The sequence below is a fragment of the Colletotrichum chrysophilum genome (genome assembly GCF_026319265.1).
Source record: "Colletotrichum chrysophilum strain AFK26 chromosome Unknown scaffold_76, whole genome shotgun sequence".
In the NCBI taxonomy this organism is placed as follows: Eukaryota; Fungi; Ascomycota; class Sordariomycetes; order Glomerellales; family Glomerellaceae; genus Colletotrichum; species Colletotrichum chrysophilum.
The window spans coordinates 51,204-78,955 of record NW_026517363.1 but is presented as its reverse complement, the minus strand read 5'-3'; the positions used below and the strand labels follow the sequence as shown (position 1 = coordinate 78,955).

General features: G+C 55.5%; 9 protein-coding genes and 1 non-coding gene across 10 annotated transcripts; 7 read left to right on the top strand and 3 right to left on the bottom strand.

Annotated features, from left to right (window-relative positions):
• Positions 1-1,787: 1,787 nt before the first annotated feature.
• On the top strand, positions 1,788-4,496 carry COL26b_008566 (uncharacterized protein; the record flags this gene model as incomplete). The annotated part of the gene is made up of 3 exons (XM_053181321.1): positions 1,788-2,921; positions 2,970-3,236; positions 3,459-4,496. 3 exons carry the CDS (start codon positions 1,788-1,790, stop codon positions 4,494-4,496), a joined length of 2,439 nt encoding a protein of 812 aa, XP_053034715.1.
• Positions 4,497-7,616: 3,120 nt separating this feature from the next.
• COL26b_008565 (uncharacterized protein) lies at positions 7,617-8,781 on the top strand (the record flags this gene model as incomplete). The annotated part of the gene is made up of 2 exons (XM_053181320.1): positions 7,617-8,215; positions 8,268-8,781. 2 exons carry the CDS (start codon positions 7,617-7,619, stop codon positions 8,779-8,781), a joined length of 1,113 nt encoding a protein of 370 aa, XP_053034714.1.
• Positions 8,782-12,543: 3,762 nt separating this feature from the next.
• On the bottom strand, positions 12,544-13,785 carry CYS9 (Thioredoxin reductase; the record flags this gene model as incomplete). Its single annotated transcript, XM_053181319.1, has 3 exons — positions 12,544-12,626; positions 12,727-13,608; positions 13,767-13,785. 3 exons carry the CDS (start codon positions 13,783-13,785, stop codon positions 12,544-12,546), a joined length of 984 nt encoding a protein of 327 aa, XP_053034713.1.
• Positions 13,786-15,062: 1,277 nt separating this feature from the next.
• COL26b_008563 lies at positions 15,063-15,144 on the top strand. Its single transcript has one exon. It is a non-coding gene; the product is annotated as a tRNA-Asp (tRNA).
• A 1,280-nt stretch (positions 15,145-16,424) lies between these two features.
• Positions 16,425-17,537, bottom strand: COL26b_008562 (uncharacterized protein; the record flags this gene model as incomplete). The annotated part of the gene is made up of 1 exon (XM_053181318.1): positions 16,425-17,537. The coding sequence occupies one exon, from the start codon at positions 17,535-17,537 to the stop codon at positions 16,425-16,427; it is 1,113 nt and encodes a 370-aa protein (XP_053034712.1).
• A 742-nt stretch (positions 17,538-18,279) lies between these two features.
• On the top strand, positions 18,280-19,902 carry COL26b_008561 (uncharacterized protein; the record flags this gene model as incomplete). The annotated part of the gene is made up of 1 exon (XM_053181317.1): positions 18,280-19,902. One exon carries the CDS (start codon positions 18,280-18,282, stop codon positions 19,900-19,902), a length of 1,623 nt encoding a protein of 540 aa, XP_053034711.1.
• A 450-nt stretch (positions 19,903-20,352) lies between these two features.
• On the top strand, positions 20,353-21,609 carry COL26b_008560 (uncharacterized protein; the record flags this gene model as incomplete). The annotated part of the gene is made up of 3 exons (XM_053181316.1): positions 20,353-20,626; positions 20,680-21,107; positions 21,208-21,609. 3 exons carry the CDS (start codon positions 20,353-20,355, stop codon positions 21,607-21,609), a joined length of 1,104 nt encoding a protein of 367 aa, XP_053034710.1.
• An 875-nt stretch (positions 21,610-22,484) lies between these two features.
• On the top strand, positions 22,485-24,284 carry COL26b_008559 (uncharacterized protein; the record flags this gene model as incomplete). The annotated part of the gene is made up of 1 exon (XM_053181315.1): positions 22,485-24,284. One exon carries the CDS (start codon positions 22,485-22,487, stop codon positions 24,282-24,284), a length of 1,800 nt encoding a protein of 599 aa, XP_053034709.1.
• Positions 24,285-25,299: 1,015 nt separating this feature from the next.
• On the bottom strand, positions 25,300-26,028 carry COL26b_008558 (uncharacterized protein; the record flags this gene model as incomplete). Its single annotated transcript, XM_053181314.1, has 3 exons — positions 25,300-25,650; positions 25,720-25,922; positions 26,013-26,028. 3 exons carry the CDS (start codon positions 26,026-26,028, stop codon positions 25,300-25,302), a joined length of 570 nt encoding a protein of 189 aa, XP_053034708.1.
• A 458-nt stretch (positions 26,029-26,486) lies between these two features.
• Positions 26,487-27,572, top strand: COL26b_008557 (uncharacterized protein; the record flags this gene model as incomplete). Its single annotated transcript, XM_053181313.1, has 1 exon — positions 26,487-27,572. One exon carries the CDS (start codon positions 26,487-26,489, stop codon positions 27,570-27,572), a length of 1,086 nt encoding a protein of 361 aa, XP_053034707.1.
• Between the last annotated feature and the right edge of the window lie 180 nt (positions 27,573-27,752).

Below are 27,752 nucleotides of genomic sequence, written 5' to 3'. Positions count from 1 at the left end.
CGGAGTGGACTCCGGCAGTCGTCCACTGGGCGGCGTGATCGACAGCAGGCATCTCCCCTGTTGTGCGTACTCTTCGCATTCTTCAACCTCTGGGGAGAAACGCGAGCATCGAGATCCTCATAGGCGCGGCCCGGATAATCGCGACATTGGGACACCGTGCCGTTCTTCGGAACGGTCACTCCCGCTCTGCGTCCGTGTGTGCAGCGCATATGCAGCCTTGGGCTCATCGTATCCTTTTTCGCGAAATGTGCCGGACAGCCACACAGCCTCACTTTTTGTTTTCCCAAGCAATATTTTGAAAAGACTTCGGGTGGCACAACGGTTCTGCAGCGGAAGAACATCATAGCATTCAAATTCTCGTCCGTTCCCTGCGACGCAAACCGGCTGTTTCCGTCGATCTTGTGCGTGCGTGCCGTCCGGGAACCCGGTCCGAGAACACTTCCCATCGGCCTCCCGCACGGCGCCCTCGGCCGTCGTCTTGTCGCCATTGCCTGGGGGCAGTTTTCTTGGGTATTCCGGCCTGCATTAGACCCTGAACCAGCGCAAAGTCGAAGTGAATCCAGTGGATCTTCGGCAGAGAGCTATGATTTGTGCTCGAAGCCGAGTTGGCGCGGATCGAGCCGGCGTTCCTGGTGCCTTGCTTACATTCCTGCAGCTACCTGGCTAGCAGAAATGTTTCGTTTCCCGCCAAAGAGAAAGAAAATGCATGTTTGATGTTGTAACAAATCTGTTGAATCATTTTCGTTTGAGCCACTCGCAGCGGCTACTCCCGTGTGTTTCTTTCAGAGAGATCTGAGCCTGTACTTACACATCCAAGCCTCCATCCAACCCCAGATTTCAACCATCAATCCATTCTTCTCTGTCAACAACCAAGTTTCACCTTCTTCAAATCCCAGAATAGCTCCAACTTTCTCAATGACCCCAAGGCAGCTTCCCGTCCTTCCAATTGGCCTTCCCAAAGTCCCCTACCAGCGCCGGCTCGCGCCTCTCTCGCCGAGTCACCCCTCACCATCCCTTAGCTCCCCCGAGGACTCCTTTGTTCATCCCCTCAACTCAATGACATCAACTAGTCCGTTTTCCTCCCCACTGGTTCTCGACCCTTTCCCGGAAGCATCCTCCCCCTCCATCCGCGCGTGAACGCTAAACCCAATCCCTCCATCAAATCGCCCAACTTCGTCCCCCGTTAGCTCTGCGGCCCAAGTCCGCCCAATCAGAGATCGCTCCGTCAGACCTTTGGGGATCTCATCGAAAAACTACGCAGCAAAAAAGAGAGACCAAAGACCCGCGCCGTCTGCAGGGTCATCCGGCCCCGGCTGACCTGCATGCCGACCTGACTTACACACAAACCCGACCCCGGGCAAGAACCGAGACAAACAAACGACGATCTCGTCCCCCCGCCGGTGCTTATCTCGAAACGCCATCAATGCGATGACACCAAGTCAAACACCGTCCCGCCCAGCTGAAGACGTTCCCTTCAGTCCTCGCGCGGCGCCACCGACGATGAGGTCGTCACGATTAGCGTCCGGACGGGCGAGACAAGGTCGATTGCCGAGTGAGATTTGTGGAGGGGGATGTGTGAGTGTGCTTGTGTGTGGAGGAGGGGAAGGGCCTCTGTTTCTTTAAGCTGGATGAGGACACCACCACGCCCACAGACCTGTCATATCACCATCTAGCACTGACATCCGTCATCCAAGTCAAAACTCGTCGGTTCGCCTCAAGTCGAAGGCTTGTCTCGTCGCAAAATTTCCTCTTGTCAGAGTGGCTGAAAGCCTCAAGACTCATCCACCATGGCCCGCGACGACGACAGCAAGTCACCCGACGGGTCTCTACGGCGGCCATCTCTGGGATCGAGAGACGAGCGTCCGTCCTCGGAATTCCTGGGCGCTGAGCGGTCCCGCATCTCCATCATCGCAGAGGACTCAGACGAGCGTACCGACCGCACTTCCGGCTCATCTCCAGAACTAGACGATGTCGACGAGAAACCATCCCGGTCATCGTCGTACTCCGACCACGAAGACGATGACGACGACGATGACGACGACGACGACGACGACGAGATTCTTCCCGAATCCCTCACGGAGGACTGGGAGGAGAAGATGTCCCGCTTCTCCCAAGCAAACACGCTCCAGGATCGACGCCGACGAGAATCAGAAACCGTCGTCGTCCTCCCCGACGACAAGGCGGACAGGAGGAAGAGCACCGGCAGTGCGACCTCGATCGCGTCCCGCTGCTCACACTGCGGGCACCACCGCCGCGCCTCGTCAGTCACGCTGGCGAACGCCCCGGCAGTTCCGATGCGCAAGTCCTCCCTGCCGCAGCGGCACGGCTCCCTGCGGATAACACCGCGCGTGCAGCCAATGTCGCCCAAGGCGGCCGCCGCCTCGGAAGCCGCCGCTGCCGCTGGTTGTTCGGAGCAGCGTGCGTTCCCGCTTAATGTGAAGAGGGTTCCCTCACACGCCATGTCAGACGTGCAGGTGGCGCGGCACGTGCAGAGTGACGGCAACAACTTCCCTGAGCCACGCTCCGAAACGGCATCCATCATCTCGTCAATATTTGCGCCATCACTGCGGCATCTGGCGAGTCATCCGTCTCTGAACGGGTCGTTGGGCTCGCCTGTGAGGAGAGGGTCGATCGTCACGCCTGTTGCTGAGCAGCGACATCCTGGAAAGGCTGGGGCGCGGATCAGTCGCTTCACAAGGCCATTTGAGCCGGACATCGACGAGGATGATGGCGAGGATTATCTGCGGCAAGTCAGGAGGTTAGAGGCGCTTAGAGCGCAACAGAGAATCTCTCAAGTACTGGCGGCAGACATTTTCTGCGAGAAAGAGGAGTGGGTTGAAGGGTGGCCGTTGGTGTTCCTCATCATCGGTATCTGCCTTGTGGTATTTATAATCTCGGTGCACAGGACGATCATCACGACTGTAAGTTGAAAGGTTTCATAAAAGTGATGCGATGCTGACAAGAAGTAGGCCATTCCTCAAATTACCTCAGAGTTCAAGTCCACGTCGGATATTGGATGGTACGGCTCGGCATATCTTCTCACAGCTTGCGCCTTTCAGCCTCTCTTTGGCAGAATCTTTGTGCTCTTCTCGGTCAAGTGGTCGTATCTCCTGGCAATGTTGATGTTTCTTGGCGGATCCCTCATATGCGCCCTGTCCCCAAGTTCCATGGTCCTCATTATAGGTCGTGCCGTGGCTGGATTCGGAAGCGCTGGCATTCTCACGGGCAGCTTCGTTGTAGTTGCAACCGCGATTCCCTCGAGATTGCGGCCGGCCTACACAGCCATCGTAGGACTGATGTATGACACGTTCTCCACTACAAGATTGAATGTTTGCTGACTTCTTGCAGGTTCGGTATTGGGACCACTGTCGGTCCTCTCCTCGGTGGTGTTTTCACTGAACTCGTCGTAAGTGAACCAATCTTACTGATTCCCTGAGATGAGACTGACGGAGCGTTAGACGTGGCGATGGAACTTCTTCGCAAATCTGCCGGTCGTAGGCGCCAACATGATCATCTTCCTCATCTTCTTTCACCCCAGACAGCCCCCTCGCGTTAGGCCAAGGTTCTTCGATAGAATTTTGGAACTCGACCTCCTCGGCAACATCTTCCTCTTGGGCGCCTGCGTGATGCTGTTCATGGCCCTCGAACTCACCAACCGTGGCCAAGCATGGTCGAGCGTCAGAATCATCGGCCTCTTGTCAGGATCAGGGGCGACCGCTATCGTTTTCGCCGCATGGCAATGGTGGAGGCAGGACGGCGCGTTGATCCCCCCGGCTATCATCACCCACCGAACAGTCGCGGCATCCTGCGTCGCGGCCTTCTCCACGTACGGCGCGCTCATGATCCATACCTATTTCCTGCCGCTGTGGTTCCAGGCCATCCGCGGCGAGGACGCCATCATGTCCGGCGTAGACATGATACCCTACGTGGCGACCCTCGGCATCTTCTCCCTGCTCTCGGCGGTCTTCGTATCGGTCGTCGGCTACCCCGTGCCCCCGGCAGTTGTGGGCGGCATGATCGGCACAGCAGGCTGTGGCGTTCTGCGTTTGCTGTCTCCAAGCACACCGATCGCCTATTGGATAGGTTTTGAGATCCTCGTGGCTGCAGGCTTTGGCATGTCGATCCAGCAGGGCTTGACTGCGGTGCAAGCCGTTCTCCCACCAGATGACATTTCTGTTGGCACCGCTGCTGTCGTCGCTTCTCAGTCTCTGGGAGGCGCCATCTTCGTCTCTGTGGGTAACACGTTGTTCCAGAACTACCTCCTGCGGGCTGCAGCTAAGAATCTGGTTCCTGGTGTAAACATTCGCGTGGTTCTTAGAGCTGGCGCCACGGCTTTCCGTACAGCAGTTCCTGCAAGCGCGCTGCCCAGAATGATGACGGTTTACAATGATGCTTTGAGGGTTACTTTCACGGCGGCCATCCCGTTGGCAGGGGTAGCAGCTATTGCGGCATGCTTCATGGAGTGGAAATCAGTCAAAGTAAAGAAGGCTGCGTAGCTGTAGACAAGTGGAGGATTAAAATATGAAATACGATTGCTCGAATGAACATTGCAATTCCCCCTTGGCCCCTGGCCCAATCGATGGCGCTCGGGGGCTGAAAATAAAGTGTGCCTTACCCGCGACATTATCGGCTGTTGGAGAGACCTCAACGGGAGCTTATAGTAAGCCACGCTGCATCATTTCGTTGGCGTAGTTATTTAAGGCAGAATTACAGGAGCAAATTGAGGTACCCGCCTACTTCGATTCGCCTTGTAGGGACGATTTGAGGGGCGCCGGTGTGCTGCTGAAACCGTCTAGCTGCCACAATCGCGATGTGATTCGTCGTATGAGCCGGCGAGCGATCAGGGATGCGAATCCCACGGCGAGCAACCCCAGTTTTGTATGACCGCAAGTCTTCGAACCAGAGCGCGAGCAACCGGTGTTGTTTGCATTTGCGGAAGGCGTCAGCCGCCAAGAAGCTGCAATACAACGCAAAAGCAACGTCGGTGGTTCATTGCAGTGATCTGCGCGGCGCGGTACCTTCGGTATTTATCAGTGTTCGTTCCGGGTTTAATTTATTCTCCTCCCCTCCTCTCTCTTGTCGCCCGAATCTTTCTCCAACTCAATGTGAAAATGCATCTGTCGTGCTGGTTTCTCGCAACGCTCTCGCTGGCGTCCTTGGCGGCTGGACAGACACAGACATGCTACTGGCCAAGCGGTTCGTCAGCACCTCTACTGCAGGCCTGTTCGGTGGGCTCGGGCAACGAAGCTGCTGCATGCTGCTTCAATAATCATTATTGCATGACCAACGGCCTTTGCCTGTCGCCAACCGAAGGGACTTGGTACCGAGGAGGGTGTACGGACAAAGACTTCCAGCAGACGGGATGTCCGAAATATTGCGATACGACTGATATTGTAGGCGCAAGTAAGTCGATGCCCTCGAGGTTCAGCCGCAACAAAGGCGCAAGCCTGACAGATAAAGACTGACTCGGTTTGGCAGCACCGAATCGTCATGCAGGAGTGTGGGCATGCGCTTCAAAAGTATTCGCGTGCACCAGTCTCGATAACTGCTCGAAGCAGAACTTCACTGTTGGGGCATACAGAGCGGTGATGAATGTGGCCCTTTCGACGGACCTCGCCGACAGCGCAACAACGGCAACAGCGTCAGCGTCTGCGACCAGCGGAAGTGCAGGAGCCTCAGAGACTACCTCGAGTGACGCGACCGGTTCGACATGTCCAGCTACAGAGAACGGAATCTCGACAGGCGCCGCGGCCGGCATCGGGGTGGGCGTTGGTCTGCCGTTGGCTATCGCGGTTGGCGCGCTGACCTTCATGCTCATGCGCGAGAAGAAGAGGTCAAGGGCGGCGCAGGCGAGTTATCAGCAGCCTGGATACGGCCAACAGCCCGGATTCAATCAGCAGCCCTACACGAGCACGCCATCGCACTGGGGCAAGCCGGAAGGGCACTTTGTCCCCAACGAGGTATCGGGACACGCAGCGACACATGAGCTGGCGGATACCCAAGGCAGACACGAGCTTGGCCATTGAAGAAGGAAGGCCTCAACGGTATTGACGCACGAAGTAACGACGATTCGGTAAACCAGATCTTATCGCGGCGATGTGGTCAAATCGCCTGAGAAGGTCAGCAGGAGCCGCTGAGAGGGCAACGAACACCTTGGTGCTGGCAATACATGCCATTATTATGCCTTTTCTGGCTGCCTGTTCTTGTCAGGATAGAAGGACATGAGGACACCAACGCGTGGTCCAGCTCTGACGATCCAAGTCTACGCCGACGGTGCGTTGGTCGACCTGAAGCCACCGCGAGGTGCTAACGATGGGTGAGGGCCAAGAAACCAAGAAACGGCATGCGCTCAGGTGGTCTTTGATGTCGGGACAAGATCTGGAAGCCGGTGCTGATCCTTTCGTTTCCGTAGGATCAGGGACGGCGGGAGATGGACATGAGGAAGTCATCAGAATTGCCGAAAGAAGGAAGGGGGCCCCCATCAGACGAACCACTTATGCGGCTTATGCACAGGCTGAGGGCCGTGCCGCTGCACAATATTTATTCACGTACTAGAGTTTACGAGTCAACCAATCACATTTTATCGGATGCCTGAATTCTAGCACGTCCCCTACCCGCCGATACCTCTTCTTTCAACCATCCACCTTACACCTCAACTTGCGTCAGCCACTTTATCGTCAGCAAAGCGAATCATCGCCTGACGCGCCGCATTCTTTTGTCTCTGGCGATTTCATCATGAACATGACGCTTGTATTATAGTAGGCGCCGCTCTCAATATGAGGCGGGCCCATTGAACACGTGTGGCCGAAACATACACCAGATGGCTGACTTCGTCAGCAGGGTCTTCCTCTCGCAGCAATGGCACAGACACCATCATGACCACCATGAACCACGTTTCTGGTATCTCTGAACCACAGACTCGGGCATCCTCTCTTCGCATTCCTCCTGCGCTGCCTTGACACCACCACGATCCAGCCACTCAGAGCGCTGAAGGTGGCTCATGGTGCCCTTTCCAGGAAACCCCTTGTGCTAGCGCCCTCCAGGGCTGACCTCTTCTCCATTTTGGGCGGTACCAAGCTGCATGGACTCGCGCCGGCGCACCAGGTTGCGGCTCACAACGAGCGTTGTGCGCTTCTCTTTGTCAGGCGATAGTCATCGCTGGATCAATCTCGCTCAGTCTCAATTGGGTCTGGACCCAGGCCAGATTCATGCAAAAGTAAGCACCAACATGGAAGAAGAAAGCTCCATTCAGGTTTCCACGGCGTTTGCCGTTTCTCTTTCGGCATATGCGTGACGGAGCTTACTATCCCGCGGCCATGGCATCTCCTGCGGGCGCCAGCCAAGCGGCGTTCTAGCACCTAAATGTAATTTAATTCCGCGATGCTGGGAGACGTTGGAGACAGTCTCGTCCCCGGCGACCCCTGTTTTAAGACTCATACCCAACCCAGATCTACTACACCTTGACACCTTAATGACTTCTCTGTTACGTCAATATCCTCAAGAAGCCATTCCTTTAGCTTTGCTTTTGCAAGTCAACCCCTTAGCTGGGTGTTCTTGGCTTGAATTCGGCATATTTCGATCATATCTTGAGCCAAAATTGCTTCGCGCGCAAAAAGATGGACGACCACGAGGCTCAGTACCACCAGCAGCAACTCGAATGGCATCAGAAGAAGCATGAACAACAGGTGCAACGACAGCGGCAGCTTAGAGGACCCGACGATGAGGGCCAGACACATTCCCCAACGTCATCCTCGCCGCCGCCGCCACACTCGCCCAAGTCGCTGCAGCAAACGTCTTTGACAACTCTCAAGAACGAGGACGAGAAATCCCAGAGCAAGCAACAGACCCTGCAGGACGAGCAGCCCGGCCTGGAGCCTGCGCCAGTACGCTGGTCCAACGCCCCGATCCCATACACACCACATGACGACGTTCAGAGTCCAGCGGGGCAGAGCTCAATTGTGAGCCCAGGGGCTTTGAGTCCCGGAGGGCAAACGCTCACTTCAGACGCGAAGTGGCTGGAGAGCCAACTCTACGCCGTGCCACTTGAGTCAACATCACCGCCGCCGCCACCACCAGTCGGCAAGCGCCGGATTCTCGGTCTTTCTGTGCCTGTCTTCTGGGGTCTTATCATTGCCCTAGTGATTGTCCTGGCCGCAGGACTTGCCGGCGGCGTCGCAGGCGGTCTGATAGCCCAGAAGGCCAATGCCTCACCCGAGTAAGCCATCTTTAACTGAGCTCGAATCTTTGCCGAACTAACCCTTTAACAGCCCAACCTCAACCGCCGACTCCGCGTCTTCCAACCCATCGGCAACCACGACAGCCGCAACCTCCGCAGCAGCAACCGCGCAAGCCTCCGGCAGCGTTCTCCCCGCCCCCACCGACGGCGGGTGCCCCAAGATCAACTCGACGACCTTCACTCCGCTCGATGCCATAGGCGCGGTTATAGATCTTAGTAACGGGCAGGGCCAGACCTTCCGTCAGCTGTGCGAGGTCAACTACCCCGGCGGAGCGGCCTACGGCAACCCGGGCATCTACGACATCCTCAAGGCGTACGTCTCGACGTTTGACGAGTGCATGACGCTGTGCGCGGCGTATAACCAGGCGTACTACACCAATCTCGGCAACGGGGACGTGGCGAAGGGGGGATACTGTCGGTCTGTGGCTATGATCAAGACGCCGGGCGAGTACTGCTACTTGAAGAATGGTACGGGGGTATCGGATACTTTTGGGCATCCTAAAGACTTTGTTAGTGCTGTTGTCGTTTCTGGTCTCGATGTCTAGTTTTGGCTGCTACAGGGGTCCGGAACGATTCTCATGGGTTAATGCGCGGCGTTGGGGTAAAAGTCATACCATCACTTAATGTCCTACCACTTATCATAATCTACCAAACCAAAGTCTGTCTCTTCGCATGGACTTGGAACCAACTTTCTATCACAGGTACCAATCCGTGTCATGTTACAAGGAATTTGGGTTATGCGTCAGTCGTGTCGCGTTATCAATTCATGCTCATCTAGCTGTCTGCTCCATCGTCCTCGACTAACATGGCCTGCTGACCGTGACATGGGTTCTCCACCTTCCGTTACTAGGCCATGAGGTTTCCGGCAGCTAGCTCACTTCTTGCTGGAACCGAGTCGCGGGCGCAGTAGTGGTTGCCCTGTGAACCCATCATAGTCAGTCAACATGTCGAATTAGGTGAGATTGAGGAGGCCGAACTTGGTTATTGGTGCCGGAGCTCTTGTACGAGTATCCCTGGTTGCTAGGCATCTAGGCGGTTATTCAGAGAGTCTTGGGTCTGGAAGTTTAGATGTGAGGTTGGTTTGCTTTTTGGTCAGTGGTGTGTTCGAGGGGAAGCAAATGCGAGATCGACTGAAGAGGCGGGGGAATTAAATAGGAGGTTGATCACAAGCCATCTCACCTTCCACCTCACCCCGCATCTTAGATTGCTGAGATAGGGAAGCTTCCTGTTGCTGCAGGGGAAGCTGCAAACAAAGGGAAGCTACGTCAAATTAGGCCGTGCGCCTAACCTTTTGTCTTCAACTCTGAGTGAAAGAGCCAACGGCGCGCCATTTCTTTCACAAGCGAGCACTTTCCAAAAAGAAAGCATGTTGAGGGGTTGAAGCTCCCATCTTCAACAGACAGCTCGTGATGGGGAGCTTTGGCCGCGTGACGTCTGTCAGGACCCCGCCGAGCCAGGGACTTGACGCTATCGTGAGGTTTGCATGGCAGGGCTATCCCAGTACATCTTGGCAACCTCACCGCACACCGAAGCCGCAAGGGGATAGGTATGTCGAGCTTGGGGACAGCAAGATAGGTGCCGACGGAGACTTTGTAAAGTCAAGCTGAGACGCCAGGCCGAGGTTCAACTTAACAACAGTATTCTTGAGTCGTGGTCGACAAGTGAGAAACTCGCGGAGTCAGCTAGGCGCGCAAGCTTGCTGACTGAGTCGTACTCAAACTGGAGAGTGAGGGGTTCCGGACGAGTACCAACGTATGGACAGCCTCAGATGCTCCAACACTGACGAGCTACCTTCCAGCGAGAACCCGACGCAATGCCTCGAAATTGAGGACCAAACAGCTTCCAATCAAACGTAAAAAATCATATTTTGCGCCTGGTATATGCGAATAATAAAAACAAGCAGGCAGCCCTCCCATATTGTACCGAACCCAGAAAAGAAAAAAAAAGCAGGCCGACAGAAGCCACACCAGTTTCCCCCAAAACCCCCATATGCATCATCATAACCATCATCCCGTCCATTGGACCGTCAAATCATTTCATACCAACACTTGACAAACCAACAAGTCAGCATTTCAGTCGTGTCAAGCCAAGGCAAGAAAAAAACAAGAGGAAGAGTAAAAGAAACCCCCACGGCGGCAAACGGAAATAGCACAACCACCGCCCCCTCTTCCCCCAATCCAAGGACCTCGCGCCCCTCCTGTGTGATCGCCCCCCCCGCAAAAAAAGAAATTCTTCAAGTGACAAGGCTCCGTTAGATAAGATCTCACTTACTTCTTTCCGTATCCGGAGCACGTCCGGTACCCACTGGCCGAGGTGAACGTCGACCCGCCGTTGCCGTCATATCTTCCCCCGTCGTTGGGATTGGCGTAGTGGTAAGAGCCGTTTCTGCGCGAATTTTCTGCCCATCAGTCTTGGTTCTTGCTGCTTCGTCGTCTTCCTAGCCAGCACCGTGGGTTTGCCGTGATGAGAGGCATTTGAAGGGGGGAAAGAGGTCTTACATGCTGTTGGGATGGTGGTATCCGTCTTGTTTTGAAGAAGAGCCGCCGGCGTCGCGGGGGATATGTTGGCTGCCCTGTGTTCCTCTGGTTGTAAGCAAAAAGAACCTCCAGCCTTCGAAGCCTCGGCATCGCGAGATTAAAGTTTCCGGGATGAGATTTTTCTTTCTTACCTGGCTAGTACTCCCCGAACTCTTGTAAGTGTACCCCTTGTTGCTTGGCATATTGAAATCGTGTCGATATACTGGGCGGGGGAGGGCTGGCGGCGGATCTTGATCCTTCTCGAACGCAGCTTCAATTCATCCAAGAATCGGAGAATACAATTCTTTGATGGAGCCTTCGTCGGGGTTGGTTCACGAGACAGACAGGGGGTGAGTTTGGCGTGTGAGAGAGGGGCAAAAACAGGTGAGGAAAAGGGGGATAGTAGGACACTTTAAAAAGGCACCAGAAGCAGGAGGCAGCTTTTAGCGGCCGGGTGGAGATGGGAAGGGTGAATTGAATGGTTCTCTCCAACCCACGACGAGTTATACACACCTACGAGAGAGTTTTACGGGCACATGGGCTGATCATGGCGATGCGTGTTTTGAAACGATACGCTTGCCTATTACCCCGCCCTTGGACGAAAGACATAAGGCACATAGCACGACACGGGCGTACACACGCGCGCCCGCGCGCGCGCACACACACACACACACACCCTTCACACGCACACGGACGACTTTTCGGGCAGAGCTGCGTGTATTCTTTTTGGCAGTCTGGCCGTCAATGCCTTGGACGGGGGTTGGGTATGGATACACCAGCAATCACAACACCACATCAACGATGGGACGACTGGGGAGGGAGGGACGCGGGGACCCAGAATGAAGCTACCTAGCTGCCGGCAGCAAGGAACCACATCAGCAGCAGGAGCAGCAGCAGAAGCAGCCAAGCGGGCTGACGGGGGAAAGTGGGCAGGGCGAAGATGTGCGCCGCCGCCGCCTCGTGGGCCGAGCGAGGCGACAGACAAATAAGAGGCGAATGACATTCCGTAAAGCCATGCGCTGGCATTGCGTCTGGGCCTGACTTCGGGGGTATTTTTAAGCTCCATGTGGGGGTGCTGGGTAAGAGCTGCTGCTGTTTGCTGCCCGCTGTTGCTGATGGCAGCTGGTTTTTATGGGACGAAGCGAGCAGAAAGCCGTCCGAGGGGTGGGTAGGCAGGCGAGTAGACAGAAGCAACAGGGACGCGCAGTGTTGGTGGTGGTGGTGGCTCTCGGATGTGGGCAAGTTTGGGACGACATGGCAACTTGGATTTTACGGCGACCACGGCGGTCCAGGGGTGCGCATTGGGGGCAAGGGAGGGAGGGTCAATGGTGAACGTGGGAAAAGCTTCACTACCACCCCCCCCCCCCCCCTGGTGCCTGTCTGTCTGTCGCCGCCGCTGCCGATGATGGGTTCTTGGAGAACGCATGCTCCAATGGACGGCGCCCACATGCAGCGAGAACCGGGAACGCCCGGCCGGCCTTAGGTTGGGAAAAATGTCTCTCGATCAGAGGTGCGGGTGGTGGGATACGATACGCAGCTTATATCTCCGAGGTCCCGGCTTCGGTGCCTCGGACCTGGCTCCGAGCGGGTAACATCTCATACCATCAATCTTTCGGGAATCTGGATCTTGGAAGGGATCTAGAATGTCACCCCTATTCTTTCCAATCTCGGTTACGCGTGAAATCATAAAAGTCTATTTCTTCCTTTTTTTTACCTCCTATTTGTCTAAAATGGTCTAAGAGGCTCTAGTGGGATATGTGCAGAGAGTGGCTCTCAAAGATGATGATCAAGTCATTGCTTGTTGTCCTTGACGTCGCCGTCCTCGAGCTCGGCGATGAACTTCTCGGCGTCCAGGGCGGCCATGCAGCCGGAGCCTAAAAGCGATATCAACGTCAGCAAATGTCGGGGTTCCACAACATACGCGGCCTAACAACAGCCAATGGCTTCGCTGGGGGAAGGGGCAGGAAAGCTCACCTGCACTGGTAATGGCCTGTCTGTATCTCTTGTCCTGGACATCACCGGCGGCGAAGACACCCTCGACGCTGGTCAGGGGGGTGCCGGGCTTGGTGACGATGTAGCCCTCGGCGTCGGTCTCGAGCTGGCCCTTGACGAGGGTGGTGGCGGGCTCGTGGCCGATGGCGTAGAACAGGCCGTTGGCCTCGACCTCCTCCTCCTTGCCGGTGACGGTGTCCTTGACGACGAGGTGGCTCATGAGGCCGTCGGCGCCGCCCTTGATCTCGGAGCCGACGGAGTTCCAGCGGACGGTGACCTTGGGGTGGGCCAGCAGGCGCTTGGCCATGATCTGGGAGGCGCGGAGGACGTCGCGGCGGACGAGGACGGTGACGTGGCTGGCGTACTTTGTGAGGAACATGGCCTCCTCGGCGGCGGAGTCGCCGCCGCCGATGACGAAGAGGGGCTTGTTGCGGAAGATGGGGACGGCGCCGTCGCAGACGGCGCAGGCGGAGACGCCGTTCTGCCAGTACTTGTCCTCGCCGGGGAGGTTGAGGCGGCGGGCGGAGGCGCCGGTGGCCAGGATGATGGCGTCGGCGGTGTGGGTCTCGTCGGGGGAGAACTCGGTCGAGTACTTGAAGGGGCGGGAGGAGAGGTCGAGGTTGGCGACGGTGTCGGTGATGATCTCGGTGCCGAAGCGGGCGGACTGGGCCTTCATCTTCTCCATGAGCTCGCCGCCCATGACGCCCTCGGGGAAGCCGGGGAAGTTCTCGACGTCGGTGGTGGTGGTGAGCTGGCCGCCGGCGGCGATGCCGTTGGCCATGAAGCCCTCGTAGAGGACGGGCTTGAGCTCGGCGCGCGCCAGGTAGACGGCGGCGGTGTGGGCGGCAGGGCCGGAGCCGATGACTGCGCGGAGGAGGGCATTGTCAGCTCATGGGGGCTTTGCATTGAGGGTAGCAGGCAAGCAGGGAAGCAGTGAAGCCATCGTGAGTCGATGTGAGGGGGCAAGGTGAGGGGCCATAGAGGTAACGGTAGCAGCGGTAGCAGCGGTGGTGACGACTTACTGACGACCTTGGAATGCATGCTGCGGGCTGTTGTTTTAAAATCAACGGGTTTGGCGGTGTTCTTTTTCAGGGTGGTAGTGGCTGCAGCAAAAGACAGGCCGGTCGCGCTGGAGCGAAGAAGTGTTCGTCTGAGGGTTGAAGAGAACAGTTTGGCGGTGATATGCGCGTTCGGAACACGCACTATCCTCTCCCAAATGGCGGGGTATCTTTAAAAAGGAAAAAAGAGACGCAGTGCGAAGGGGGGGTCGCCTCAGGGAGGGGCGTCCTCGGGGAGTGGAGGGGCAACGCAACGAAACACCAGGCGGGTTCTGCTTCTGCTGTCTCTCCCAATCAGCTCCTCGCAAAGCTGCAACTCGTGGCTATCGTTGACGATATCTGCTCGCTGCTACGCACTATCTACCAGAGTCAAAGACGGCGTCTGACTGGACGGCGACTGCTTCCAAGTGGGAATCGCAGCGCAAGGCTAGGACGGTTGGAGCTGTGCTGCAGTTGGATTTCTAATGGTTGCCGGGATTTGGCCCTGCGATGGTGGATTCCAGAATTTTTCGGGCGGCGGCGCGACTCAGGGTTCTCTAGCGGACGGCCACCCAGAAATGCGCAATCGGAGCGCCGGCTGTACTGGATTACTTAAGCGCCGAGTCTCCGGGCGGTCACGCCAAGTCACACCCCACTTACCGAGGCTCGCCCGAGTGACATAACTCCGAGCGGAACGCATGCTTTTTTCGAATTCCGGTCTCGGGGCCGACTTTCCGCAAGGTTTCTCACGACACGGTTAACGCATTTCCATCTTATCAATCAAAGATCTCTATTTGGAATTCTCGTCTTCTGACGTCAATGAAGCCTCGTCAGGTCGATGTTCTGGACTGGCCAAGGCCGTTGTCGGTGGAGCCGGATGATGCGATTCCGTGTGGTGCAACATTTGATGACTCTTCGTGAGCATGATTATTGAGCAATGCCAACGATTTGGAATTATCATTCTCACCAAACGAACTACTTGTTCTTCTTGTGCGATAGCGACTTCTCTCACCAGACCATTATAACTTCACCATTGTCGTCGCCCCCGTTATCGTCCTCCATCTCTGCGCGAACTAGACCGCATTCTTGTGCACGGAACATACAGCCACACAGACACGGGAAACATGACAATTTCTCGCTGAAAGTGAATAATCACTCTTGCAAGAGTTCTGCTTGTTGTTTCACAGATGGAACCGCGATCCAAACAACACTTGGGCATTCGGCGCGGCATTACCACCTACCTGGGTGTCTTTACCTCACGGCCGAGACATCAAATCACAATCCTCGATAGTCTAGTGGTGAGGATATCGGCTTGTCATTTCACGATTCGCCGGGGACCGGGGTTCAATTCCCCGTCGAGGAGTTAATAGAGTCTGAATCTGGCTCAACTTGATTTTTGCTGGTTTCTTTTTGGATGGTGTGGGCGAGTTGCGGAGTCGCGCGCATCCCCCCCTTGTCCAGATCCACTCATGCAGATCCGGGATCACGGTGGCCAGTGGGGATCTTTGGGCCGGCCGTATCCGGTAAGAGTCTTTGCGACTAGACTTGCTAATAATTGAGCGGTCCTAAGTGAGAGGCTATGTATGAGTTTGTTGTAATGCGACTTTGACGTGTATGTCAAATATAGAGAGTCAAGATTTAACTTCTGGGAAATGGGGTAATGCCGTGGTTTGCTTTATTGCATAGGAGCACAGCCCAATGGCGCTCTACCTGTGGTTGCGCAAGCCGCTTCTCATCGATCCGTGGATGTTCAGTATTTTAACCCCTACAACTGTACGTTTTAAAACATCTGCGCTGTTGCCCCATCGTCACGTAACATCTCGCAGACGCCATGTTTGTCAACAAACAGTCAAATGATCAGATGTTCTACATGGAGTAGAATCGATCGAGTGTTCTGAGTCTTTGCGAGTGGGGAGGATTCAAGAATAACGGTTGTGATAATGAAGCATAAATTGCTGCCATTGGAGTAGCTACACAAGCCGAGAGGTTTCCTAACTATCCAAGTTGGTAGCTGCAAAGCTCGTGAACTATTTTTTGATGGCGGCTGAAACCCTTCTGCCTCAATAACATGAGTATACATCAGAGCCGATGTATAACACACAACTCCAGTAACCTCTTTGCTCAGCAAGACTTTTGGCATCCGGGCGGATAATGAAGAAAGGACAAGAGCAGTAGTAAGAAGATGGCGAAGATGAAGGCAACTACAATCACAACAATGATAGGGATAATATTAGATGGATCGTCTTCTGATATAACACATAGTTTTCCGCCAGCCGGATGTGTTCATGCGAATAGCAAAACTCCAGGATACTTCAGAGACCTGAGTATATTGCACAATAAATCATCTTGTTCAGAGTCCAGAAAGCGCAATCCATGGGAATTCACAGCCGTTCTTAACCTCGCAGCACGCAGTAGCGGCCCAGAGTCTGGGAGGGTTTCCGCACACACTCTCTCACTTGCGCTGTGCATCCGAAAGCCAGCCATAGTCCCGCCCAGTGAGGCAGATCCAGCGCACGAAATCTAGACCCGAACAAGAATCGTAAAACTGAATACAGCAGAAGAGGAGATTCCTGAGACAAGAACGTTCGGGGAAGGGAAAGCGCGTTGCTGACTTGCAGAAGAAACCAGATCAGACATACCACGTCAATCCAGCCCAGCCATTAAATTGTCGCCACCTGCCTTGGTGATGTGCCCCTGAACAAAGCGAATCTTTTCAGAATACTGATCCATAATGGCTGGTAACAGCCCTTGAGCTCCCTTGGCGGTATCCATCCTCGGAAACGAATCCAAACTCAGTTCGACAGCTTTCCGCATCGAGTCCAGCTGGTCCTGGAGCGCTGTCAGGAGAATGTAGATGCACACTGGATTCGCGAGATTATGCACAGCTGAAATGTCAGGCACGGCGGCCGGCGTGAAGCCGAGCTCTTTCATGCTGGCGCTCGACAGCAGCGCTGGGTTGATTGCGCATATGCCAGCCTCGCCAGATACTGAGCAATCTGAGTCCGATGGCCGCTTCTTCAGAGATGGGAACGCCAGCTCAAGAATGTCGACAAAGACCTCTAGGACCAGCGTGGCCGGCGACACAACCATCATCAGGGCCGTCTCGTCTGACATGGAGTCTAGCATGGGCTTGCGGAAGGCGAACTTGGCGCCGCCCATCATCAGCCAGGCGTTGAACTTTGTCACCTTCTGGGTGATTTGCAGCATTTCCTGGATGGCGTTGGAGGCATCAGTCCCAGGCTGCCGGGAGAATACGTCGGCATGCTCCCTCCTCTTTGCGACAAGCTGCTGCTGGAACGCTGAAAGCTGCTCGAGCCGCTTGAGAACAATGACTTCCGGCTTGGCGGCCTTCTTCAGCTCGTCAAAGTCATGCTGCAGTGGACAGTCCGCGGACGGGAAGCAGACGATGCCCATGTCCATGCCGTCCCATGCTTCCCAGGGGATCGGTGGTTCGTCCAACGTAGATGGCGGAGCCTGGGAAATTGGATCGATAGGCTGTGATGGAGTGTCTGAGGATAAGGTCGATGGCGGTGTCAGAGTTGGCCCAGGTTCCGGACGGATCGCCGCAGGGGGCTTCTTCGGTGGTCTGCCCGTCTTCAGCGCGGGACTGAAGACGCATGCGACGCCTTCGCGGCTGCATTTCTGACATGGCCCGTCGCCCTCTTCCGGACCTCGCAGACAGCGGATCTTCTTAAAGTGGCACGCATCGCAGGCCTGGCGGATCCCTGTGAACGGTCCTCGACTTGATTTGGTCATCGATACAGACGTAGAGAGCCGAAGTTGCGATCGTTAAGTTTGGATGACATGTTGAGAACGTGACCAGGGTCTAAGAGTTCGTCTTACTGTGCCGTCTCCAGTCTTACCCCGATTGGTGAACGGTGGGATCAGGCAGACGACGAAGGATTCGGATCCTTGACGGCGTCCGAGGAGATTCATCATCTGAACAGCTGATACCAGCTGTAGCCCTTGGCGATTCCGGTTGACGCTCAAAGCTTCTTCCTGTTCATCTTACGATGTTGCTTTCTTTTTTCACCCGAGGCTGGAACTTCAGACTTCTTTTGGTATCTACAAGGAAGAGTAAGCTCGCCATAGCTGATCTGCTGTTCGTTCAGATGCAGGGTTTTCATGTAACTAGGGAGTAAGCTCTGAACAGACGGGAAACAGTTATTGAGCAACCAGCTATCCCCAACACCTGGCTTTTCAAGACATGGATCAAGAGTTGAGAAGGGTTTCGCCCATTTCACGAAGTCATCGGCCTTTTTATAATTGTTGCTATACCTCGGGAGCCACCCGTTAAATATAACCATGATGGCGCGTCACGGCAAACCGAGCCCTGCTGCCTGCATGAGAATGTCACTCCACCAACCTGCCGAAACCCGCCGAGATGGTGCAACCCGCCGAGCCGCTCTAGAAAAGGGATCAATTGTCCCAATCTCTCGCCTATCTCTCATATTCAACTAGCCTAGAACTGATGTCAAACGTTTGGTTAGGAAATATGATGGCTACTTCCCCAGAAACCTTCCAAAAACGCAGGATCCTCCTCGTCTCAACCGTCGGCGGCTTCACCCACGCAGCCCCGGTTCTCGAACTCGGCGCGGTCCTTGCGGCACGCGGCCACGAGGTTCATTTCGGCACCAATACGGGTCAAGAACATTGGGCTTCCGCCTACCCATCCATCAGTCGCATCCATAGCTTCGGTCCCGCCCTCCCGGACGATGAGGCGGAGCAGCATTACACACGCATGAGACAGTGGCGGCCCAGCGATGGCGTTGGCTCGATCATGCAATCCAAGTATCTCTTCGATTCGTATTGGCCGGACACCTATTTCCACCTACGTGAGCTGGTGCTGGGTCCGGATACCACGCCAGACATGATCATTGCCGACTTCTTCGTCGATGCCGCCGCCAAAGATATGATGATCGAGTTTGGCGTGCCCATTGCCATCATGTGGCCGCAGATGCCTTATATCCTGGCCCCGGCGAGCTATATACCCGGTCAGCCAGGCTTCCAAGTCGACTTTACACCGACGTCAGAGAGAGCATCCATCTGGTCGCGCATAAGGAACGAGATGGTGTTGTTCTGGGCTCTGCCGCATATCATGGGGTGGACACGGTGGTTCAAGAAGTTGAGGAAGCGGCAGGGCGTTCATCATGCGTTGCAGGTGGCCACAAAACCGAATCACCTCGTCTTCATCAACTCGTTCTTCGGGCTTGAGCCTCCCAAGGACTTGCCGCCTCTGATGCTTCCGGTAGGCCCGATACTCAGCGATGAGTTCGCTGGGCTCGACGATATGTATCTGGATTTCCTCGAGTCTCACGATAAGACTGTGTACGTAGCTCTTGGCACCCACATCGTCCTCCCTGACGTGGACTTGGCCAAGCTGATTCGTGGTCTCGTCATGTCATTGGATATGGGGCACATCAACGGCGTGATATGGTCCATGCCAATAGCCGCCAAGAGACGTGCCGATACGACGGCCTCTTTGGAGAGGAAGGGTGGGTCAAGTCTGACAGTCGGGGGTATTATCAACGGAAGTCACTCTGAATTTCTCGTCACAAGCTTTGCGCCGCAGCGAGCCACATTGGAGCACACTAGTACCAGGGTCTACCTCACTCACGGAGGTGGCTCCAGCGCGAGCGAAGCCCTGTTCCATGGGACGCCCGTTCTCGTGATTGGCTATTTCTTCGACCAGCTCGCCAACAGCGCGCGCTTAGTCGAGGCGGGAGTCGGTCTGGCCATGGACAAGTTCGACTTCACGCCCGAGGGGATGGCCAGCCGGATTTGGGCCATTGTAGTCGACCCCGAAGGCAAGATTGCCAGAAACGTCGAGCGCATGAAGAGGATTGCGCGCGTCGCTTCGCGGAGGAAGCACCTTGCTGCTGACATGGTGGAGGAGGTCATCCACGACCACGAGCTACGCTTCAGACGTGGGCAAGAACTCCGGCCCATGCATCTCCAGACCGCAGATATGAGAATGTCAATTTGGAAGGCGCGGAACTGGGACCTGTGGGCCACTTCGCTTCTGTTTGCGACGATGGCTGGTACAGCCTGTTTCCTGGGTGTGGGATACATCAGGCGGCTTGACTCTACCAGCTTCAAACAGGTTATGGAGATGTTGTGAAGGCTCAACGTGAGGTGATAGGATACTTGGACTTGTAGCACCCAATTGATTTCGTCAAACCCGATCAGCTAGACGAGGTTGGTGAGACGATCCTTCTCATGCACAAGGCTCATTTGGCCGTTGATATGGCGGAATACACGTCTGACGTGTGCAATCTCTGCATTTCACAGGGGTATTACAAGCCATTGCTATCTGAAATGGCAGAAGTCCCGTTCCGAGGTTGCCAATCATAAGCGCTAAGTATGTAAGCTTGGGATTCAGCCACACGTGTGATCCCAGCATCCAGACTGTCGGGTCTTGAGCCAGGCAGCTGAATTCCCTTCATTCCAGATTTTTCCGTCTCCTTGAGAAAATCGAGGGAGATCTTCCTCCACGCTTCAACAACGCTGCGGTTTTGTTGAGGCATCACATTTGCGTCGACTTCTGCTATACGGTGGACAGAATCTCAGCATGGATTCGTCTAACAGCAGCAATGTGATGCTCGGAAGACCTGGTCTAGATCTCAAGACTGCGGCCACGGTTTTCGGTTTGCTTGCTCTTGTCTACTATGGCATCGAGATCTCGAAGGCGGTATGGATCGGCCTCACAGGACCGCTTAGCAAGGTTCCTGGGCCGTGGTTGAACAGATTCACCGCCGTCCCTTGGAAATTGACGGTCATCACCGGCAAATCAGGACAAATGTGCATCGACTATCCAAAGAAGTATGGCGAAATTGTCAGAATCGGTATGCATCACTGCCTTCCTGGGGAAACTTCACAACACTGACTCTGCCACTAGCGCCCAACGTTGTGATGATTTCCAACAAGGAGGCAGTCCACCAAATTGTCGTCGAAAAAGACCTCCGCAAGAGCGCTGCGTACGAGAAGTTCCGCCAGGACAAAGACATCGCGACGATATTCACGATACGAGACCGCGCAGAGTACCGCACCCGGCGACGCCTGCTGTCCCACGGCTTTTCGGTCAGCTACATCAAAGGTCTCGAGCCGATGATGTTGAGCTGCATCAGGGATCTGGAGGAGGTGATTGATGAACGTTGCGGCGCTGCCGCCGGCGGGAAGGCAGAAATCGACATCTGGCATCTCTTTGGATGCTTGACCTCTGATGTCATGAGCGAGACTTCTTTTGGAGGCTCGTTCAAACTGGTGAAGAACGGGGAGCATCCCATTCGTTTGAGGATGTCGCAGAACTTCAGACGCAACGCTGTCGTGAGAAGCCCTTTCTGAACCCGGCTCATTATATAGCCCAACTAACCAAGTCAAGTACCAAACACTGCCATTCTTACGTTGGATCCCCTTCCTGCCAAAGTCGCAAGACCCCGAGCTTAAGAGGCTCGTCGACGAGGTCATTGCACGAAGGAGAACTTCGCAAGACAAGATCGCGAAGCCTGATATCCTGCAGTTGCTCCTCGACACTCACGACCAGAACCCAGAAGACTTCTCAGACAAGGTAGTCATGGCAGAGATGTTTCTCTTCATGCTGGCTGGTGGCGAGACAGCGGCTACCACGCTGATCTTCGCGTTCATATTCCTCTTGGACGATCCAGTCCGTTACAAAAGGCTTGTGGACGAGATCCGCCAAGTCTTCCCTGACGCAAGCTCGCCAGTGACTAATGAAATGACGGCGAATCTGCCGTTCCTCAATGCAGTTCTGAAGGAGACTTTGAGGCTCAGAGCACCAGCAGCTTCTGGTAAGGTTCTCGTATGGTGAAGGCTTGCAGTTGCTGACGTCTATGTAGGATTACAAAGACAAACTGATGAGGATATCGTTCTGGTTGGGCATCTCTTTCCCGCTGGAGTAAGTTGTCTCCCGGCCTAGCCGCTGTTTCTTGGGGTATCTAACGCGACCAAGACTGCCATTACTGCCAACACGTTTCCGCTGCACTTGGACGAGAGGGAGTGGCCTGATGCTGATGATTTTGTTCCCGAACGGTGGCTCTCGGATTACAAAGGGGTGCCAGCCGCCGAAAAGATGTCGTACTACCCATTCTCTGCGGCGTCTAGAAACTGCATTGGCAAACAGTGAGGTCTCCCGCGCCTTCCGAGTTCAACGATAATACTAATGATCGCATCAGATTTGCGTGGAATGAGCTCCGGCTTACGATGGCTTCTCTCCTTAGGAGATATGATTTTTTCTTCGTGCCTGGCCAGTCTCGGGAGACAATGGTTCTGGTAAGCCTGCAGCTCAAGTCTAACAAGTACCTGATTGGTGTCAGGCCGAGATCTTAGTGCAAGAGAAGGTTCTAGGCAGGAGACTGAGATATTTTAGGAAGAAGGCTAGCTTGGGTTCCTCCTAGAATAAACATGTCAGTGGACAAGTTCGAATATACTAGGATTAGGTCGTTGTGTGACACTTGATCCTGAGCTTGATGATCTCGGTGAGATGGAAGAGACAAGCAGGCACCACGGCCACCCCACCAAGAAAATGGGCACGCGCATCCTAGACCCCACTTACGTAATGCGACGCGACCCTGGCCAGTCGATTACCTAATCCAGTCCAAGCTCCGAAATTCCATGCTCCGCTGGATTTTTTTTCTTGTCGTTCCCGTTCTTCCGACCATTCATCTCTCCCATCTTTCTTCCACCATGGCCACAGTCAGAGACAGCTTTCTCGACCTCGAAAAGCACCGTCTGCAACTTGAAGACAATATCGCCAAGTTGCAGAAGGCTCTGCAGCACTGGCGACAATGGGACGCGGAGTATGAGTCCTTGAAAGAGGAGATCGAGTCTGCTCCCCAACCCGCCAGCTCTGAGCACCTCGCGCGCATCCGCCGGGACTTTGAGGGCGAGGTCGTCGACAAGAAGGAGATCAATGACTTGTTTGGCAGGATCGACCTTAAGCCTGCTGAGCAGATTGTCAATCTCCTGACGCGTCGCATCGACTATGTGTCCAAGAACATCGAGACGCTCGAGAAGCAGCTCGAGTCTGCTGAGCAGAAGCACGCCGCCGCCAGCATCGTCAGCAACCCCGACGTGCGCGACGAAGATGGCCTGCCCATAACAGAGATCATCGAGGAGCTGGACGAGGAAGGCAACATTGTTGCTAGTCGGCTCCAGCGTCCGGGCGACTCCAGTGGGCAGATCAGGGAGATCTTGGAGAAGGCCGGCGTCAAGGACATTCCTGAGGGCAAGACTGAGAGCCCGGAAAAGGTTGAAGCGATCGTCGAGGATGTCACCGACAAGCCTGCTGAGGCTCCAGCACCGAAGGAGGAACTCGTTCCTGCCGTCGAGCCATCTCAGTCCGAGTACAAGGTCGACGACATCGTCCCTGTCAAGAAGACTGTCTCCTTCTCGGAGGATACCAAGCCCGCTTCAGAGCCTCAGATTTCTAGAAACGCCCAGCGCGTGGAAGAAATCATGAAGACGGCGAAGGATCAGGAGGAGATTAGCCGGCAGCCTCCTGTCGTTCCCGAGGGCGAGACTGAGGAAGACGCACTCCTCCGCCGAGAGATGCTCAAGTACGGCATGGAGGAGGTCGGGGCTGTCGTCGCTGAGTTGACGCTCGAGGAAGGCTCCGGCGATGACGACGATGACTGGGAGTACGACTACTCTGACCTTGACGAGGACGAGGAAGAGGACAAGTACGGACGTTCCACCAGCAGTGTCCTCGACGACGGCTACCACCAGCGGATGCTCGAGCTCGAGAAGCGACTTGGTGTCAAGTCTCGCTTTACGGAGAAGGCCGAGGAAGAAGCGGATGACTCCGACAACGAGGATAAGCAAGGCATCGGTCGCATCGTTATCAAGCGTGGCGAGCAGGCCAAGGCTTCGGAACCTCCCAAGTCTACGCCTTCCCCGGCCGCTTCCAGCCTGCGAACCTCTTCGCCGACCGAGTCTGACAGCAAGAAGAGCGTTCGCTTCGCCCAAAACCTCGATATCGCTCCCGAGACGACGCCTGCAACATCATCGCCAGCTGTCGCTCCCGAGGCTCCCACAGAGCCCATCGTCGAGCCTCTTAGCGACATCGTTGAGCGCTCTGGCCCCGCGCAGCAAACAGAAGTCACGTCCATGCGCAAGGCTTCACGCTTCAAGAAGCAAAGAGCTGCCCCGACTGTCGTTGATGACGACGCCGTCCCCAAGGGTCCGATGGATGTACCTGTCCGTTTCCTCGACCAGGACCGACCCACTGCTCCTACTGGCCCAGAAGGCAAGACGCTCGCCGATGCCATCGTGGAGAAGGAGGCCAACCCAATGGACGACGACGCCTTTGGGGATGACTTCATCGACCAAGACGTTGCCGACGAGTACCACCGCAAGCGGAGAAACTTCATCCAGAAACAGGGTGGTTTCTTGCAAGAAGACACGTCTGTGATCCGGCCACTGGACGAGGCCGACGGCGGTCAGCGCATCAGCAAGTTCAAGGCTGCTCGTCTTTCCAAGCAGTAGACGGCCGGATCTCAACCCAATAGGTACGTGGTGATACTTTCTTTACTCAACACCCTCCCCAAATGATGATTTAGACTTCAAAAATACAGTTATCCCTGTCCGAGATACAAAATATGTGTGGATGTAATCTACCTTCTGATTTGGCATCTTTTCTTTGCTCATGACTGGACTTGTCTTCAGGAAGACTTGACTGACTCAATTCTCAGATACTCAACCAAGTGAATAACTTCCAACATCACACGCCCGTCCCATCCATCATCCCAGGTAAGACGATCTTCTTTTTCGCTTCACCCCCTCCTCCCAAATGATGAATTAGACATCAAAAATACAGTTATCCCTGTCCGAGATACCAAAACATGTGTGGATGTAATCTACTTTCTGATACCACTTTTACTTTCCAATGTTGTTTGCATCAGTCCGTGAGGAATTTTCGCTAATCAACATCACAGATGCCGTGTCAAGTGATTCGTGCGCCGAGGCAGCTCCATGCCCTCTTGTCTGCTTGCTTTTCCAACGCCATCCGTCAGGACATGCGAGGGTGTTTAGAGCGGATAGAAATTGGATTCATAGACCCAATGTTGGGTCTCATGTCGGCGAACCTGTGCTCTAAGGATTCCTGACGTGCTTTTGCTATCAACCTCTTTGCTGTTGTCAACCACTAATCCGTCCAGCTTTGCTTCTTCACAGTGCATGGTCTTTTTTCTCTTCCAGGGACGCGCTGTAGCGACGGACCGCTTATTAATCTGACAATTGATGGGCTGCAGCATTCAATCTGCTTCACCATTACTAGCGGATCCAAGAGGAATGTCACAACACATGGGCTCTCTGACGCCATAACCGTTTGCTTCTGCTCTCCCATGGTTTCGGCGATTCGTTTCACCCCTGACATTTTCTCGTACCGTAAACTAGTTCGTAATGAATACACTTTCAATTCACCAACGCCTATGTGTCATGTGTGTGCGTGCCCCCGTGTGTAACTGTCTTCGTTATCGCCCTCTCCTACATCATGGCTCGTCTAGCTGATCTTGGCGTTGCTGAAGTCCATCTCGGGGTGCTCGGCCTGGAACTTCTTGAGGATGTCGAGCTTCTTCTGCTCGTCGGAGGTCGGCAGGCCCATCTCCTTCTGGCGCTGGTCCCACATCATCTTCTCGACCATGCCGCGCGTCTCGCCGTCGAGGTCCGACAGCTTGCTCGTGTCGGGCTGGATCTTGGACACGTCGATCTTGGGCGCGTCCTTAACCACGTGCGGCCACCACTCCATCTTGTTCACCTTGTCCAGGTGGATCTCGACCGTCTTGGTGCCGTCCGCGGCCGAGGCCAGCGTCCAGGTCGAGTCGTCGACGATGATTGCGTGGGGGAGGTCGCCCTGTGCCCTTCCGTGTCAGTTTCCTCGTCCTCGGCAGTGATGGTGTGCCTCCCGTGGGGTAATGCATACCTTAATGATCGGCTCCTGGCCCTTCACGCTGGCGGAGATTGTGTTCTTCTTCAGGTCGATGACGAGGTCTCTGCTCTTGTAGTTGCCGGGCACGCTGAAGGTGACGTCGACGTCGGCGATGGTCTGCTGCCACTTGTACGGCAGCGCGTTCTGCTCCTCGGCCTCCTTGGCGCGGGCGGCGGCCTCCTCGGCGGGGGTGGGTTCTGTGTGGTTTTGCGTGGTCAGTTTTTGATTGTTCATGATATGTCACCGTCGACCTTCCGCTCAGATAAGCAGGAGGGGTGAACACATACCAGGTTTGTCGGCCATGATTGCAGTATTGCGGTACACAGAATGATGGCAAAAGTCGAAGAAGACCCTGGAAAGGCTGACGGAATTCTTGGAGGGGTAGCTTAGCTGCACTGCACCACCATCAACCCCCCATATTACGCCCCCCCGGACCGTGCGTTTTCGATCGGGGAGCTCTGGCCAATTAGCTTCGCTTAATAAACGTTTCCTTTCCCAATCAGCCTCGCCGTCAACTTTACAAGCCACCACCGCCGATCTGGGCGCATCTTAATCGTGAACTTCGTTTCTTTCAGGCAGGCGCGGTGCTTGATTTCTTCAACCCCAAACTCCAGCGCAACCTCAACCCGCGGTCCTCCAACAACCCATCTCAATGCCGCCCTGAGTCAACTACGTCGTCCATCGAACCTTCCCATCCAAACCCGACGGGACGAGACGGAACCCCATCCACGAGCATTCACGCCAACCAACAAACCCACATCATGTCCGCCGCCCGCGCCCCCAACGGCGGCGCCGTGCAGACCGACGACTCCGTCTGCCCCGTCTGCAAAACCATGCGCTACCTCAACAAAGACCTCGAGTTCCTCATCAACCCGGAGTGCTACCACCCCATGTGCGCCAACTGCGTCGCCCGCATCTTCTCCGACGGGCCCAACCAGTGCCCCTACGCCGGCTGCCACAAGACGCTGCGCAAGAAGGGCTTCAAGTCCGCCTACTTCGGCGACCTCGCCGTCGAGCGCGAGGTCGACATACGCCGGCGCGTCGCCGCCGTCCTCAACAAGGTCGAGGACGACTTCGAGACCCTCGCCGACTACAACGGCTACCTCGAGTGGGTCGAGACGCTCACCTTCGACATCATCTCCGGCACCGACGCGGAAAAGAAGGCCGCCGAGGCGCGGCTCATCGAGTGGGAGCAGGCGCACCGCGCCGACATCGAGCGCAACCGCCGGCTGGCCAAGGAGTCCGAGGCGGAGCGCGTGGCGCGCTTCGAGGCCGAGAAGGACGAGGCGCGGCGCCGCCGCGCGGAGGCCATGGAGGAGGACAAGGCCGAGAAGAAGAAGGAGCAGCGCATGCGCGAGGAGATGCTCGACGGCCTTGCCTCCGGCGACGTCGGCGAGGCCAAGCAGACGCTGAACCGCATCCTGCTCAAGAAGCGCGGCCAGGGCCGGATGGCCGCCGCCGCGAGCTCCCTCGCCGACGCCACAGGCAGCTCCGCGCCAGGCCTGTCCATCCGCGGCCTGAAGAAGGAGAAGAAGCGCGTTGTGGAGGAGAACAAGCCCTACGACCCCTTTGGCGGGCTGCGCCTCGACATGGAGCGGTATGCACTTGGCCCGCTGGACGAGTACCGCAACCCCTGGGTCGACGACGCGCGCAAGAAGGACGAGATTGTGGTTGGCGGGTACAGCGCGGAGGAGTACCTGGGACGGGCCATGTTCGAGGCGTTTTCGGGCTTGGCTGTGTTCATTGACGACGAGAAGGGGCCGGAGAAGGTTGCTACGGCGGAAGCTGCGGCAGCGGCCGCTACGGGAGTGACAAGTCAGAGGATGGAAGTAGATGACGTTTTCTAGTTTTCATTGTTTATCGCGATATTTTGGGCAGGCATAGCGATGGCGTTTGGCGGGTACTTGGACAGGATTACTAGACGGCGATGACGCAAAACAGTACTTGCGAAGCAGAGATTCAAAAAGAGTCCTGAGGGAGACAACTCCCTCTTATGCAAAAATTACTTTCTAAAGTCTGCTTACTAG